Source organism: Podarcis muralis, chromosome 4 (assembly GCF_964188315.1).
Source record: "Podarcis muralis chromosome 4, rPodMur119.hap1.1, whole genome shotgun sequence".
In the NCBI taxonomy this organism is placed as follows: Eukaryota; Metazoa; Chordata; class Lepidosauria; order Squamata; family Lacertidae; genus Podarcis; species Podarcis muralis.
In genome coordinates, this window is record NC_135658.1 from 431,703 (window position 1) to 448,209 (window position 16,507).

Genomic DNA, 16,507 nt, shown 5'->3' on the forward strand with positions numbered 1-16,507 from the left:
CCAGGCAAAGGCGTAAAAAGGAGGTCAGAACTTTTTCTTTTTCAAACCGTGACAGGTTATGGGCCCCTCCCCGTCCCACGACCCCCACGGCCCCCTCCTGCCTCTCTCTGTGCTGGTGGATGACAGGAGGCCAAGGCAAGGGCTGGCCACCCTTGCAGCAGTTCTTCTTTCTCCACAACTGGGGCGGGGGCGGGGGGGGGGACGGGCTCTGGGCTGCAAGGAGAGGTGACAGGCAGAAGACATTCATTAGCCTGGATGCTACATGACTCTTCCAGCTCCTCGTAATGGACTTCAAAGATGGAGATAGATTTCTTTGACAGCTACAAGAGCTGGATTTAAGATGCTGGCAGGAAACAGACGCTGCCTCAACGCTGCCAGGAGTCCTGACACCCCCTCAAGGAACCGGGGGGGGGGGGGGAGGCAGGAAGCAAGCAAGCAAGGAAGGACGGCCACCACAGTCATGTATCAGTATTTAGGAAACAGAGGCTGACTCCACCAGCAGAGGACTTTGTTTTCTGCCCCCTGGAGACCCACCTGGCCTGGTGGGGGGTGGGGACTGGACCACAGACACCACATGGGGCTGCATGGTGGGTTTCTTGAATTGTACAACCCTCCCTTCTTCCCCAAGGAGCTCAGAGAGGCCAGCTTTACACTGGACACAGAGATGGTTGGGCCAACCATCATCTCACCACCCCCAGTGGAGAAGAGGGATTCCGGTGGGAGGGAGTTCCTCAGCTCACCTCTGTGCTGTGTAAGGAAGTCCTTTCTTTTCTCCATCTTGAATCTTCCAACATTCTCCTTGATTGGATGTCTCCTGGGGGGTGGGGGGTGGCGGCACTGAATTTGCCCACAAGGATCCAGCAATAGCATTTCCCAAGAAGCAGGGAGCGGGCAAGAAACCAAGAGGAGGAGAAGCTCTCAGTCCCTCCCTCCCTCAGCCGGAAGGGGCACAGGGCAGCCTGGCAGGGGAGAGGGGGCCTCATGCCAGGCCGCCTCTGCCCCCACATGAACTATGGCCTGGCCAGCATTTGGGGAACTGACCCCATGGTGTGTGTCTGTGTTGGAGAGACACCTCCTCATTCTTTTTACCTGCCCCAGAAGACATTTCTCTGGCAAACAATAAGAATGGTAACTGTGAGAATGATCAGGAGAGTAAACCCAGAGAGAAGAAGAAGAGTTTGGATTTGATATCCCGCTTTATCACTACCCTAAGGAGTCTCAAAGCGGCTAACAATCTCCTTTCCCTTCCTCCCCCACCACAAACACTCTGTGAGGTGAGTGAGGCTGAGAGACTTCAGAGAAGTGTGACTGGCCCAGGTGACCCAGCAGCTGCATGTGGAGGAGCGGAGACGCGAACCCGGTTCCCCAGATTATGAGACTACCGCTCTTAACCACTACACCACACTGGCTCTCATCAGATAGTAAATCCTATTGAGCTCAAAGGAACTTAGTAAAGGTAAAGGGACCCCTGACCATTAGGTCCAGTCGTGGCCGACTCTGGGGTTGCTGTGCTCATCTCGCTTTACTGGCCAAGGGAGCCGGCGTACAGCTTCCGGGTCATGTGGCCAGCATGACTAAGCCGCTTCTGGCGAACCAGAGCAGCGCACGGAAACGCTGTTTACCTTCCCACCGGAGTGGTACCTATTTATCTACTTGCACTTTGACGTGCTTTCGAACTGCTAGGTTGGCGGGAACTGGGACCGAGCAACGGGAGCTCACCCCTTCTGAGTAAAAATGCTTCGGATTGCAGTGCAAGGCTGCCCAGTCTTGACACAGTTACCTGGGAGTAAGCTCCATTGAATACAGTGGGAGTTACTTCTCAGTAGACCGTGTAAGGCTCCCTTTACAATAAAGGAATAAACGAATAAAGGAAGAATTGCAATGAAAGACTTTAGAATGGATGAGTGACCTTTTCCTTCTTCATATCCCAGCTTTGCCATTTCTTTCACTTGGTGCAGGAATTTCATTTCCAGTATGAACAGAATTGGGTTTTTTGCACCTGCACCACTTCTAATTATTCTCTGAGACGTGGACAGAAGGAAAAAGGGAACCCAGGGCTTTCTGGGATCAAATCCTAAACCAGGTTGGCTTCTGTAATTCCAGGATTGTCCCTGGAAAATCGGGACACTTGCTGGTTTTGTGGGCATGCTGGAAATGTCCCCCCCACACACACACTTTCCAAAAGCGTGACTGGGGATCAGGTGGGGAGTGTTTTCATTTCCTTCTTCTGCTGCTGAGAGGCTCCAGCAAGGAGGGCTCTCGGGGGGGGGGGGGGAGCTGAGGCTGCTGGAGGCCCCACCAAGGCCGTTTCCATGCCACCCCCTCCCACCCCCCTCCTCCCACAGCTCAGAAAAGGCACAGGAGATGAGCATCGCCCCAGAATGGATGATTCAACAGCCGCTGGCATATTTAAGTGGAGAAAGTGATGATGCCTTGGGGTGGGGGAGGCGAGGGAAGGAAAGAGCAAAAATCCCACATCCCCAGGTATTTCTCTCTCACCCCCCCCCCCCGGCAAAATCCAGGGACTGAGAGCAGCCTGCCACTTTCTCCGCCGCGCTGAAAGCAGGAAGGAGACACGAGACAGATCACATTGGAGAACCTTTATTTTCCGACAGACACACAACCATGAAAAAGACCCCTGACCCCCACTAAAAGGGGGATCTGGCACAAACAGAAGCAGAGGGTGTGCAGCGAGAAGGGGCACAGGGAAAGAGACCCCAGGCCCCACTGCAGGGAGCAGCCTCGGGGGATGTGCAGAGTGGCAGGGTCTGCCTCACGAGAGGGGTGGCCCCCTTGCCAGCAGGCAAGCCAGATCCCACGGCCAGCCCGGGTGGCTCCCTGTGGGTGGGATGGCGGGGGTGGGGGGCGAGGGGCCCACCAGTTTGTTTTCCACCTCCGGCAGCCAAACATCTTGGCTCAGGTGGGGGTCTCCTGAGAAGCCCCTGCCTGGCTCTAGAGGGCGGCCATGGTGACGCAGGGACTACTGAGGAAAGGCTCTGCAGGAAGGCTGCTCCCTTCCGGAATGGCCCACCAAACCTGCACCCGAGGCCACTGATTTGGGGAGTGGGTTTCCATGTCCACCGCCCTCAGAGCAGCCCTGCTTCCCACATAAAAAACATCCACATAAAAAGCCCCGAAATTAACAAGACGACAAACAAGCCAGCCAAAACCAAGGTGTCCAGCAGGGCCTTTGAAGCAGAGCAGGTGTCCTTTTCGGAGGATGGGGAAACTCCAGATGCAGCAGGGAGAAAGTCTGGGGCAGGGGCTGCTTTTGGTGTGGGGACGAGGGGGAACTAAAGGAGACACAGGGGTGTGTGGTGTGAAGTGGGGTGTATTTTCAAGATTAAGCTGAGGTGTGAATGGGCCCCACCTGCATTGTCTCAGGAATAGCAGAACTGTAGAGTTGGAAGGGACCCCCGGGTCATCTAGTCCAACCCGCTGCAATGCAGGAAGAGCTCAGCTCCTCTTTACGCCCCTCTCGCTTTAGTCCCCTCTGCAACCCCCCCAGCAGGTTTCTGACTTACCTTACCAAGGTAAGAGGGGAGCCAGGGAGGAAAGGTTTCGGGTGCCAGAGACACAGCCAAGGGGAGGGCGGTGAAGCCTCCTGGGGGAGGGCGTGCGAGGGAGCGGGGGGGGGGAGGGTCTCGGGATGTGGGGCAGCCCCCCCCCCGGAGCTGTCTGGCAGGGTCAAGGGGGCCCGACGCTGCTGACGGTGGTGTAGCTGAACTTGGAGAGGGAGGCCCCCGTGGCCGTGAGCTCGTCCTCGGGGGGCCGAGGGCGCCTCCGGCAGCAGGGGGCCGCCCGGCCGCAGGAGCAGGTGGCGGCAAAGGCCTTGCGAAAGCGCTTGTTCATGAAGCAGTAGACGAAGGGGTTGACGCAGGCGGAGGCGAAGCAGAGCAGCTGGATGAAGGAGATGGGGGTCCCCGAGAGGGCGCGGTGGGCGGCCTGGGGGTCAAAGGCCCGCCAGGTGTTGACGGCGTAGAGGGGCAGCCAGCAGACGAAGAAGAGCACCACAATGGCCACCAGCATGCGCACCACCCGCTGCTTGGCCAGCAGCTTCGCCCGGGAGGTGTTGACGCGAGCCGCCTCCTGCTGGGAGCCGTCCTCGGGGGTCAGGACCGACAGCTCCACTGCGCCCCCCGCCGGCCGGGACACCTGGACGTAGCAGCCGTCGCCCTCCTCCGCGCAAGGCGGGAGGGGCTCCGTGGATCCCCCGTTCTGCTGGGCTGGGGGACAGAAGGGGGAAGGGCGTGTGAGGAGGGCTCGGGAGAGCGGGGGACCCCCAGGGCCATCCAGTCCACCCTCTGCAGTGCAGGAATCTGAGCTGAAACATCCCAGGCAGATGACCACCCAACCTCTGCTGGAAAACCTCCAGGAAGGAGAGTCCACCATCTTCCCAGAAAGTTTCTCCTGATGTTTAGGCAGAATCTCCTTTCTTGTGAGTTGAATCGGTTGGTTCAGGTCCTCCCTTCAAGCTCGCTCCACCTTTTATGTGACTTGAATGGTGGTAGGGGTCTCCTTCCTTGGAGGTTGGATGGTCGCTTCTCAGGAGTTCCTTAGCTCCGATTCCTGCTTCCTTGGGGGGGGGGTTGGACTAGATGACCCCTGGGTTCCCTTCCGATTCCATGATTGTGACATTTCTAACACAGTGCCCGTCCTCAGGCAGAGCCAACATTAGGTGCACAAGTAACATGAGGAACAAGCTTCAAAACGTAGCCTAATAAACAGCAAAATGGGTTTCTGAGGCATCAAAACTGCCGGTGACTCAGTTACACTGGTCCCTCTGGCCACGATCCGAAGGCTTGTACAGATGCAAAGGTCTTGCATGACACCTCAAAAAAAAAAAAATTGGGGGGGGGGTATCCAGGCCTGTGCATCTTTACAAGCCCAGAGACCCGCTGCCCTGCCTCCCCCCAGCCTCCGGCTTAGCTGATGAGCCCACCCCCAGCGACCCCCCAGCCAACGCCCCCAGCTTTTCCCACCCCTGCCCCACACCAACCTTTGGCCTGCCGGGTGAGGTCCATCTCAAACTGGATGCCCCTGTAGAGCTCCCGGGAGATCAGTCCATAGGCCACGATCATCACCAGTCCTGGAATCAGGAAGAGAGTGACCAGCAGCAGGACGGACCTGGCCAGGAGGGAAGGGGAGACGGTTGCCCTTGAGAAAGGCCTCACTCTCCTCCCTGGACTTGCCAGACCCTCTTTCCAAAGCGCTCCCAGGTGCACAAGGTAAACTCACATCCACAAGTACGTAAGCAGGACAGAGAGCAATACAGCAGCAATTGAGCCCCCCGGTCAGCCTTGGAGACCCTCTCAAGTCACGTCACAGGGAAGCCCTCTGCAAAACCAGTCTGGCAAGTATCTGTTGAGCTTGCCAAGCAGACCTGCCCAAAGGGCATCTTCTGGGCATGGATGGGGAGCCAAGGCATTCAGCATTCCCAAAGGACGTCTCAGACAGGCCAGGAAGGGCCATTGTCAGGTAGGGTCATGCACCTTGATGGAGAGACTTGTAGACAGGTTGGAGAAACAGGACCTCTGAGCATGAGCTGATGTACATGGCCAACCCATTTTGCAATGTCTCTGACATTTTTGTGTGGGATGTGAAATACAAGAGCAGTCAAGTACAACCTTCCTAGAGTGAACATGTTTACACATGGGGAGGAATGTTTGTCCAGCCAGCAGGTCAACTTCCTGTTTCCTTCTGGGCTGGGACAGACTTCCTCTGCATGTGACTAGAGGTGGGCGTGGCCTCACCTGTGCAGGTAACGACAAAAGCACAGGGCAGGGCAGCCATCTCTCTGTGTGACTACATGCATCGAAGAAGCAACATCTGCTTAGCCAAAGATGCTCTTCCAGCCAAGAGAGGACAAAGGGACTGTCTCCTTATGAGATAGTTTCTAGGTATATGTTATGTTACTTTTCTAAGCTAAGTCTGCCTTCTGGGATCCGATTGTGAACAGAATGATGTGTGAGTAAACCTTTTTATACTTTTATAGAAGACTGTGTTGTGTCTTATCTTTTATGAGGGAATAAGGGGGAAATACCAGAATAGTTATTATAGAGGCTTTAGAGAGCCTGAGCAAACGCATCCACTGCGAGTTTAAAAAAGGGGAATGTTACTCTGCTAAATTGTGAACTTGTTTACACAAGTTGGAAAGGTTACTATCAGACAATATATCCTCTCCTGCATCCCTGGACATTCCCGCATTTTGATGCGGTCTTTCTGCGATGGGCACAAAACACTTTCCCTCCCACTGGAATTTGTGGCCGTTCAATGAAGCTGAGTGTCGGATGATTCAGGATAGAGAAAATTAAACCTGTCCTCATGCAGCGCAGAGTTAAACTGCTCCTGGACTCCAGTTGCTCGGATCCTGCTTCCCACAGACAATTGTTCAGCCACGGCAAAAACAGGACGTTGGGCTGCATTGGCCACTGGGATCTAACAGGCTCTTACATTCTTAAAGAGAGCCCAAAGGGTGGAAAGGGCGGAAAGCCACCACTCTGACCGCCTCTGATCTGTGGGCCTTTGCCTTTTTCTGTACAAAATGGCTTTTTTTTAATTAAAAAAGGGCTGTGAGTCAGCAAGTCAAGAGATGGTACTTAGAGTCTGATTGATGGGCCCATCGACATTCTGCCCAGGGCTGCCCTCTCAGGCCTGGTTTACTCATTAAACTTGGCTCCTGTGCGGAGGAGCTAAAAGGAGGAGCCGTGCTTTTAATGCCGTTCAACACGTGTCCTTGTGGCCAGCACATTTACTGGGGAGGCTTCCAGACCTCCCGGAAAGCATTCCCTTCCTGACTGCAGCTTGAAGAAAGGATCCCTTGTCAAGCAAGGAGCAGAGTCTTCAGCCCAGAAAGCAGACAGGCGCTCAGGGCAAAACTTGGGCTCATCACAACTCAAACTGCCCTGATACACCCATGCTACACTTCTTCCCATATGAACCTTCCCGGACCCTGAGATCATCTTCTGAGGCCCTTCTTCACGTGCCTCCTCCTTGAGAGGTCCAGAGGGTGGCAACACGAGAACGGGGCCTTCTCTGCAGTGGCTCCCCGTCTGTGGAATGTTCTCCCCAGGGAAGTTCATCTGGCGCCTTCGTTACACACCTTTAGGGGCCAGGCAAAAACGTTCCTTTTTAAGCAGGCCTTTGGCTAATCTTATTGACATCCAACACCCTTTCAGAATGTGGGTTTTTTTTGGGGGGGGGGGTTATATTGGGTGGTTGCTTTTGGTTTGATTTTATATGTTGTGGTCTTGTTGAGAACGGCCCTGAGACCTCTGGGTATAGTGTATAAGTTGAATTATTAATAATAATAATTAATAATAATAATAATAACACACCCTCCAAGTTTCCCTCTTGCACACTGCAAGATGTTTGGCGTGGGGGGCTGGGCAAATGCCGCCATCCCTTTGAGCAAGGACTTTGTGCCTGTCTCTGCCCCCCCCGCTTCTCCCGTGGGTGCTCCCCCATGGCTTCCTGGGGGGTTCCCCCAAATCTTTAAACCAGTGCCGCAAAGGAGTTGTGCCTCCAGCGCCCCCCACTTTCCCCCTCAAGCCGCTGGGGCTGCAGCCTGACCTGAGCAGAAGGAGGCCTCAGGATGAACGGGGCCCCAATCCTGCCATGTCTTTCTTCACGCTGCTGCAACTGCTCTGGTGAGAGATCAGCGGGTGCTGCTTGGGGGGGGCAGCACTTCTGATGACTGGATCTGTGCAAGGGGACTACGTGCAGGGTTTTTTTTGGGGGGGGGTGCATCCAGGAACAATTTATACATTTCATGTATTTACTTAAATCCCACTTCAGCTTCATAGCTGAGTTGGGCTCTGAACCCTGGTCCCTTCTAGGTCTAACCACTGCACCACACTGCCTCTCAGGAGGCCTGTCACGCTTGGGGACCGTCAGCTCTGTGGGACATGGTGTCCTGCACACCAAGAGAAAACCCTGCCCTCCCCAACACTCAAACACATGGGAGATCCAGGACGGGTAAAAGAAAGTCCTTCTGCATGCAGTGCAGTGTTAGTCTGTGGAACTCCCTCCCTCATGAGCAGTGGAGTAGCGTGGGTTGTCAGCACCCGGGGCAAGGCAAATAATTTGCGCCCCCTAACCCGTGGATTTGCGCCCCCTAACCCGTGGATTTGCGCCCCCTAACCTGTGGATTTGCCCTAACCCCAGATGTTGCGCCCGGTGCGGCCGGCCCCCCCTGCACCCCCCACGCTACGCCACTGCTCATGAGGCAGCCATGGCCACGAACTTGGATGGCTCTGGAGAAATAAATTCACGGAGGGGGAGAGCGCTATCAGTGGCTCCTAGCCATGCTTCTGAACACCAGTTTCTGGAACCCTCAGGAGAGGAGAGTCCTCTTGGGCCCAGATCCTGCTTACGGGTTTTCCCATTGAGGATCTGGTTGGCCCCTGTGAGAAGAGGGCACTGGGCCAGACGGGTCCCCTTTGGCCGGATCCAGCAACCCGGGTTCTCCTTGGGTCCTCCTGGAGCCCCCAGTCCCAGTGGCAGTCTATCTTGCTCCCTAGGGGGATTTGGCCACTGGGAGGACTGGCTGCTGGGCCTGATCCGGCCGGGCTGTCTTCCTGCTCCCTCGCGCCAGGGCCCAGCGCTCTTCCCCCCTCCCCCCACTCCTCACCAGGCCTGCTTGACGTTGCTCCCGGGCCACTTGTGGGTGCACTGGGTGATGTGGGGCTCTCCGGGCTGTGTGGTGGTGGTGGTGTAGATGGGGTAGGGCAGCATCAGGAGGGCCGAGATCAGCCAGGTGGCGGCGATGACGCGGTAGGCGTGGGAGCGGGTCTGCCAGACGCGCGACTGGAGCGGGTTGCAGATGGCGTTGTAGCGCTCGATGGCGATGGCGACGAGGCTGAAGGTGGAGACACTGACCGCCATCCCTGGGGGAGGATGGGGAACAGAGGAAGAGGGTCAAGGAGTCCCGTCTCAGACCGACAGAAGCCCCTTCCCCTGCGTGGGGCTCAAGGGCGCCCCCGGCTCACCCATGAGGTAGGCGACGGCCTTGCAGACGACCTTGCCAAAGACGAAGGTGCCCATCAGGCTGGGGATGAAGCTGAAGGGCAGGCAGAAGACGGCCACCATGAGGTCGCTGAGCGCCAGCGAGAGCAGGAAGGAGTTGGTGACGGTGCGCAGGCGCTTGTTGGCCACCAGCACCCAGATCACCAGCACGTTGCCGAAGACGCTCAGCAAGAAGATCACCGAGTAGAGAAAGATCCGCACGGTCACGTCCAGGTCTGCTGCAGAGGGAGGATAATAATAATAATAATAATAATAATAATAATAATAATAATAATAATAATTTATACCCTGCCCATCTGGCTGGGCTTCCCCAGCCACTCTGGGCGGCTTCCAACAAAATCTTAAAATACAGAAATGTAGTTTAAATGATGTCATGAAGAGGGCAGGGGGAGAGGCCAGCGTGAGCCCTCCTGCCCCGAATGAGGGGGGTGGCAGCCAAGCGGGCCGGCCAGCCTGGCCCCAGAGAGGCCAACCAGGAGCTATGGGGCTTATGCTACCCCCAGGGTGTCGGGATTCTGTGGCTGTGTTTCCTGCATTGCTGGGGGTGGACTCGATGACTCCCGAGGGTCCCTTCCAACTCGACAGTTCTAGGGTGCTTGCAGCTTCCCTGTGCTTCAGCCTGGGGGGGGGTGTCTCTTTAGCGATGAGCTTCCTTGGGGAGTATTATAATAATAATACTTCCACCCCCCCATCTGAATGGGTTGCCCCAGCCATTCTGGGCAGCTTCCAACAGGTATAAAAACATAATAAAACATCAAACTTCTCTAAACAGGGCTGCCTTCAGATGTCTTCTAAAAGTCAGATAGTTGTTTAGTTCCTTGACATCTGGTGGGAGGGCATTCCACAGGGCAGGCGCCACCACCCAGAAGGCCCTCTGCCTGGTTCCCTGTAACTTCACTTCCCACAGTGAGGGAACCAGCAGAAGACCCTCAGAGGAGGACCTCAGTGTCCGGGCAGAACGATGGGGATGGAGACACTCCTTCAGGTATATTGGGCCGTTTAGGGCTTTAAGGTCAGCACCAACGCTTTGAATTGTGCTCAGAAATGTACTGGGAGCCAAGGTAGGTCTTTCAAGACCGGTGTTATGTGGTTTCGGCGGCCGCTCCCAGTCACCTGTCTGGCTGCCGCATTCTGGATTAGTTGTAGTTTCCGAGTCACCTTCAAAGGTAGCCCCAGGCAGAGCGCATTGCAGCAGTCCATCCTCCCTTTCTCCCAGACAGGGGCAGTTCTGGATCTGGTCTGCCCAACTCTCCATATCCTGCGTGTGCCACCCACCACCCTGGGGTGTTATGCACTTTTCTCCTACCTACTGCCACCTGACCTTCTCTCAGCAGCTGCTGGCAGCTCCCCTCGCCCCCCCCCCCGGCCACTCCAATGCCAGCCTCCCTGCTCTGAGTAGGCCGCTGGCACTGCTGCTGCCCACGGAGGCCTCGCCAGGCCCTGAAACCTGCAGAGGCTGACAGCTGGCCTCCCCTGGGAGTTTTCTGAGGGTGGCTCGTTTCGGAGATGGGCCTTGCCCACCCAAGACACCCACCCTCGTGCCACCCATCCCAGAGGACCCAGGCGTCCTGCTATCCTTGCCGGACGCCTCTCCAGGTGTTGCTTCCTCTGGTTTCTCCCAGGGAAGAGGCCGCTGTTTGCCAAGGTACCTTTCTGCTGATAAGGATGTGTCAGCCGGCCGTGACATGCAGAGATGGGAGCGGAAGGCAGGAGGGAGCAGGCAGTGCCAGCGCCAACAGCAACCCCCCCCCCCCGAACAGGGGTTTGTGTGTGTGGAGAGCTGTGCGCACACCTACACAGAGACAACCCGGATCTTCCTCTCTCTCTCCCTGCCCCTGCCAAGGACATGCCTTCCAGCTGACCCTCCCCCAGAGGGCGGAAGACCCCTGGGCATGACTGCCTGGCACCCCTCCCCTTGTGCCTCTGAGACCCAGACCCTACGCCTCCCAAACCTCCTGTCTGAATTAACGCAGGAGGGGTTAGGATCACAGCTGTACCTTGGAAGTCGAACGGAATCTGTTCCTGAAGTCCGTTCGACTTCCGAGACATTCAGAAACCAAGGAGCGGAAGACGTCCGGCTTCCAAAAAAGTTCAAAAAAAACCTGAACAATCACTTCCAGTTTTCGATCATTTGGGAGCCAGAATGTTCGACTCCCAAGGTGTTCGGGAGCTGAGGTAGGACTGTACTTTTGGTTATTATTTACTATTAAATTGGAGGCTCGCTTTATCTTGCCAAAGGCAACTCAAAGCGGCTTAGAAGCAAACGAGCAAACCAACCAACCAACCAACCAACCAACCAACCAACCAACCAACAGAAAACCTCTACAGAGATACGTTAAAATGAAACAAAGAACATGTTGAAATAATACCTTAAAGATACATTGAAAACACCACACCAGTTCTAAGAGGTCACAGAGAAACACAAGCCAGAGAGCTAGTTAACGAGGAAAGTTTTTGCCCAGCATGAAAGCCATGAGATGATTGTGCCAGGTGAGCCTCCCCGCGGAGAGCCTTCTGCAAACTGAAAAGGCCGCACAAGGAGGGAGTCCCACTCTCTTTCGCAGAAGGGAGACTGAGGGTCATCTAGACTGACCCCCTGCAATGCAGGAATCTCAACTCAAGCATCCATGACAGGCGGCCGTCCGACCTCTGCTTCAAAACCTCCAAGGAAGGAGAGTTCACCATCTCCCCAGGGAGACCACTCCACTGTCAAATCATAAGAAGTAAATGACTCCTGATGTTTAGTCGGAATCTCATTTCTTGCCCCTTGAATCCACCAGTCTGGGTGTTACCGTCTGGAGCGGCAGAAAACAGCCTTGCTTCACCTTCCGACTAAACATTAGGAAGAACTTTCTGGGAGTAAGAGATATTTGGCGGGGTGGGTGGGGGGTTGGACTCCCTCCCTGAGAAGGGGGCAGGTTCTCCTTCTGAAGCAGAGCTTATCATCACCTGTCATTCTTGTTATCTGTTTATTGATACCCTGCCTTTCCCCCTGTTGGAATGCAAGGTGGCTGACAGATAAAATACAAACAGCTAAAAACATAGGGGAGGAAGTCATTAAAAAAATAAAAATAAACATTACTAGAATAAACCTGTCTGTCCGTCTGTCTATCTATCTATCTAGTGCTTTTTTAAAAAAAATATGTTTAGGGGTACTCTCATTTTGTTTTCCTTTTATCTCCCTACTTTATAAATGAGAGTACCCCTAAACAATTTTTTAAAGAAAAAAGCACTAGACAGATAGATGACAGACAGGTTGGTCACGAAGAGTCGGACACGACAAAACGACTAAACAACAACTCTCATTTTCCTACTCATATTGAAATCCTGCCCCTCAGTGTTGCCAAACTTAGATTCACAAAATGTTTTGGGGTATGCGTCCCCCCAGAAAAACACTGTCTGTCTGTCTGTCTGTCTGTCTGTCTGTCTGTCTGTCTGTCTCTATCTATCTATCTATCTATCTATCTATCTATCTATCATCTATCTATCTGAGCTATTTTAAGACATACAATTGTAATGAAACCAGCAGGGTCCCAAGCCTTTCATTATAAGCTCCCCTGTTGGAAGAAGAAGGTCTTCGGCTACCAGGGAAGGACAACCAGGAGGGAGCCAGTCTAGCTTCCCAAGGGAGGGAGTTCCACTGGGTGGCCTCTGTCCCGGATGCTTCAGCTGAGATTCCTGCATTGCTGGGGTTGGACTAGAGGACCTTTGGGGTCCCTTCCAATTCTACGCTTCCAGGATTCGAGGGGGACAGCCCTTCCGATATTAGAAGATGGCTATCCCGTCTCCTCTCGGTCTCCAAGCCCAGCTCCCTCCACGGTTCCTCCCGCGCCTCATCCTGCTCCCCCTTCTCCGCACACCTTCCCGGCCGGACTCGAGGGGCCCCTGGCACTGTCCTCATGCTCTTACCCCCAGGAGAGAAGCCAAGCCCCCCCGAAAGCCCCCCAGAGAAGAGAAGCCAGGGGTCCGACCTGGAGGGACACGGCAACACCCAGGCCACAAAAGAACTCTGTGCATGCTCCGAAGTCCTCCAAGGACCGGAGGGAATGACTGAGATGGACTGCGGGAGGGGGTGTCAGGACCCGCAAAGGGCAGAAAGGGAGGCTGGAGGACCCGATCCAGGGACGTGGAGGCGACACCACGTGGAGACGAGGGGGTCTCCCCGCTGCCTCAAACACGGGCTTGGGCTGGGGAGGCTCCAAATAGTTGGGTTGGGGGTTTCACCAGAAAACGGGGGTCTATCAAAAGGCAGCCCCTATTTTCTGGCGACAGGGGTCTCCTCTAGGATGCTGAGGGAGAAAGTCCATTACCCTCCCCAGCGCCGTTGGGGCTGTGTGGAATCGCGAGTGGGGGGCGCTTCAGAGTTCCCACGCGAGAAGCGCGAGGGGGTCCCCGGAGGAACGTGTGGGTTGTGTGTGTTGCATGTCCCCTTTGGGGGTGTCCCAGGCAAAAAGGGAGACGGTGATGGGGGCTCCCACCCTCTCCTTTAGGGGGATCTTGCGGGGTGGGCGCGGGAGTTCCGCGGCCGAGATGCGCGCGCGTGCGCGCCTGGCGGGTGGATTCCGGCATTAGGCTCGCCGGTGCTGCAGAGAAGGTGGAATTTTTTTTGGGGGGGGGGGCTGTCCCGGTCCAGCGATGCCTTGGGCGGGGTCCCCTTCCTCCTCACCTCCGGCTCCGCGCGGGGGTCTCCGCGAAGCGTCGCAGCCTCCGCCGGTCCCGTTCCAGACGCCGCCGGCCGAGCCGTTCCCGGTCCGGCCGCACAGCAGCGACTCGTTGAAGGGGCGCGCAGCCTCCATCCCTGGCGGGTCCTCCGGGCCGGGCGCTCAGCGGCGTGGCGTCGCGGGCGGCAGCCCAGGCAGACTGACGCCCCCTCCTCGCCCGCCGCCGCCGCCGCTGCCTCCTCCCCCTTCGCTCGCCGCCGCCGCCGCCGCCTCTGCAGCCGCCCGGCTCAAGGCTGCTGCTGCCACCCCGCGCCCGACACCCAGCGCCCCCTGACGGCGGACGGGGGCCCTCGCTGCGCCCGGGAGCTGCGGTCCGCGGCGCAGGCGGGGCGCTCTGCACATGCCCCGGCGGCGGGGGCGGAGCGCAGGCCAATCACAGGCTGGCAGAGTGGGAAGGGAACCCAGGGGTCATCTAGCCAGCCCCCTGCCATGCAAGGAAGGAGGGCCGCTCTGGAACAGCTTGGCGGCGCCGAGGCTCACCCTTGAGCATGGGCAGAGTTCGGGGTGGCGAGGCGCTTTCCACACGAGAGCCGCACCCCGTGCCCCCGGGGCATGTGCAGAGTGCTCCCTGGTCTTTCGGGGAAGAAGGGCGGCCGGCCGGCGCTCAGACTCCAGCCAGCCAGGCGCGGTGCGGGGGCATCAAAAGCCCCCACCCCTGCGCGGGCCAAACTGCTGGCCCTCGGGCTCCTCGAGTGTGGGGGGGTGGCGTCTCCCAGCAGCAGCCCCGAGCCGGAGAGCCGACGCCGTGTTTGCTGGGGGAGGGGCGGAGGCACCTGACCGCCCCCCCCGCTGTTGACACAGGTGGTTGTTTACCTGGCCGAACGGCAGCCAGGTAAGTGCTGCCTGCGGGTCCGAGCGGGGGAGGGAGCCTGGCAGCCGCAGAGGGGGGGCTGCTCCTCCCTCGAAGCCTCCCCCGTGGCACATCTCCTCCCCTTGACCGCCCCCCCCCCCACGATCCGAGAGGGGAGAATTTTGAGAAGTGCAGCTTCTCTCGTTCCTCCTGGTCCCCAGTTCCCCCCTCTCTTGGGTTAGACTCCCTCGCAGGGCTGTTGTGGGAAATGAATGAGGAGCTGGAGAAGCCCCTGGTTGCGCCCCCTTGAGCTCCTGGGAGGAAAAAGGTTGGCTATGAACGCAATAAACAGAGCCACAATTCTCTGCTCCTTGCGCGGGGGGGGGGGGACCCCTCTCTGTCTCTTTGCGGGGGAGGCGCTGGCTTTCATTTGGCAAAGCAAGGTTGTCAGGGCGGCCGGATGGGGATCTGGGCTTGCAGTAGACCAAGCAGCCGGACGTGGCGGGACTGCTGAGCGGGGAGACGGGAGCCTCTGGCAATAGCACTAAAGGAGGGCAGGTTCTCCTCCGGTGCCCTGGGGGGCTCTGCGCCTGCGTGGCCTGGGGCTCTTCACACTTTCCCTTTCTTGACTTCCCCTTGAAGCTGCCTTTTGATGTCTCTCTCTGAGTTTTGGAGAGAGGGATGAAGGGAGATCTGCGGGGGGGGGGTGACCTCCTCCTCCTCTGTGCAGAGGGTGGCGGCTGCCACTAGGAAAAGGGGGTCAGTGAAGGCAGAAGATGCAGCCCTGCTGGCAGGGGCTGGCAGGACCCTACACGGGAAGAGGGGCTGGAGTCTGGCTTGAAAGAGGGGGGCAGTGATTTGTGGGGAACTGGGCCAGTCGGGAGGCAAGAGGCGGAGGCAGGGGACACTCCAGAGCTGGAGGAAGAGGAGGAAGAGGCAGGCCAGGCCAGGGAAGGGCCAGGGGCTTCCCCACCTTCTCCTGCCCCTCCGTCTCCCAGAACCAGGAGGGGACTGAAGAGGGAAGGGCAGAGGGAGCTTCCGTGCAGGCTCAGTCTCTGGCCGTGAGGAGTGTAAACGGAGGGACGGAGAGCTGCCCCTGTTGTCGCAGCTGCTCCACAGAGTGCAGACCTGGGAATAGCTGCATCCTAGCTCAAAGCTACCAGCATGAGTCTGACCAAACTGCGGGAGGCAGTGGAATAATAATATAACTAAATAAAATTTTATTTATATCCCGTAGTCCCCAGGTGAAGCCGGGCTCAGAGCAGCTAACAGCAATAAACAGTTTTAGAATGACTTGATTTTAGAATGCTGTGTTACTTTTAAGATCTTTTTTAAACATTTCATTTATTTGAAAATAATGCAACCAGTCATATACCAACTCTTTTACTTCTTCATAGGGTTTCATTTTCCATTTCCCCCCTTCTTTAACAATCAAATTTCCATATGTAATCCAATTCTTTCTCATATTAATTTTTTTAACACTCAGTAAAGCTGGAAAGGGACCCAAGGGTCATCTAGTCCAGCCCCCTGCAATGCAGGAGTCACGGGTGAAGAATCCCTCACAGGTGGCCATCCAACTTCTGCTTAAAAGCCTCCAAGGAAGGAGAGTCCACCGCCATCCCAGAGAGACTGGCCATCAGAAAGTTCTTCCTGATGTTTAGTCCGAATCTCCTTTCCTGCCCTCCCCTCTGGAGCAGCAGAAGACAAGCTTGGTCCCTCTGGCAGCCCTTGAGATATTGGAAGATGGCTCTCCTCTCAGTCTCCTCTTCCCCAGGCCAAACATACCCAACTGCCTCAACCGTTCCTCATCAGGCTTGGTCTCCAGACCCTTGATCCTCCTGGCTGCCCTTCCAGCTGCTCAGTACCCTTCTTGAACTAGACAAAGGTCTCTCTGATCTCAAAAGGATATTAGATTAATTCAAGGAGGAGGAGCCAGTGTAATGGCTGGACTAGGACCAGCATCACCTGC

The 16,507-nt window shown here is 56.5% G+C and overlaps 1 protein-coding gene across 2 annotated transcripts; it reads right to left on the reverse strand.

Moving 5' to 3' along the window:
* Positions 1 to 2,585: 2,585 nt before the first annotated feature.
* Positions 2,586 to 13,904, reverse strand: CCKBR (cholecystokinin B receptor). Of its 2 annotated transcripts, none has more exons than XM_028725501.2 (5): positions 13,694 to 13,904; positions 8,991 to 9,242; positions 8,633 to 8,888; positions 5,000 to 5,127; positions 2,586 to 4,226 (listed from the first exon to the last, which is right to left on the reverse strand). In XM_028725501.2, exons 1-5 carry the CDS (start codon positions 13,821 to 13,823, stop codon positions 3,688 to 3,690), a joined length of 1,305 nt encoding a protein of 434 aa, XP_028581334.2. In that variant the 5' UTR covers positions 13,824 to 13,904; the 3' UTR covers positions 2,586 to 3,687. The 2 variants fall into 2 exon arrangements, with proteins under 2 accessions (XP_028581334.2, XP_028581333.2); XM_028725500.2 differs by having other exon boundaries at positions 8,991 to 9,245.
* Between the last annotated feature and the right edge of the window lie 2,603 nt (positions 13,905 to 16,507).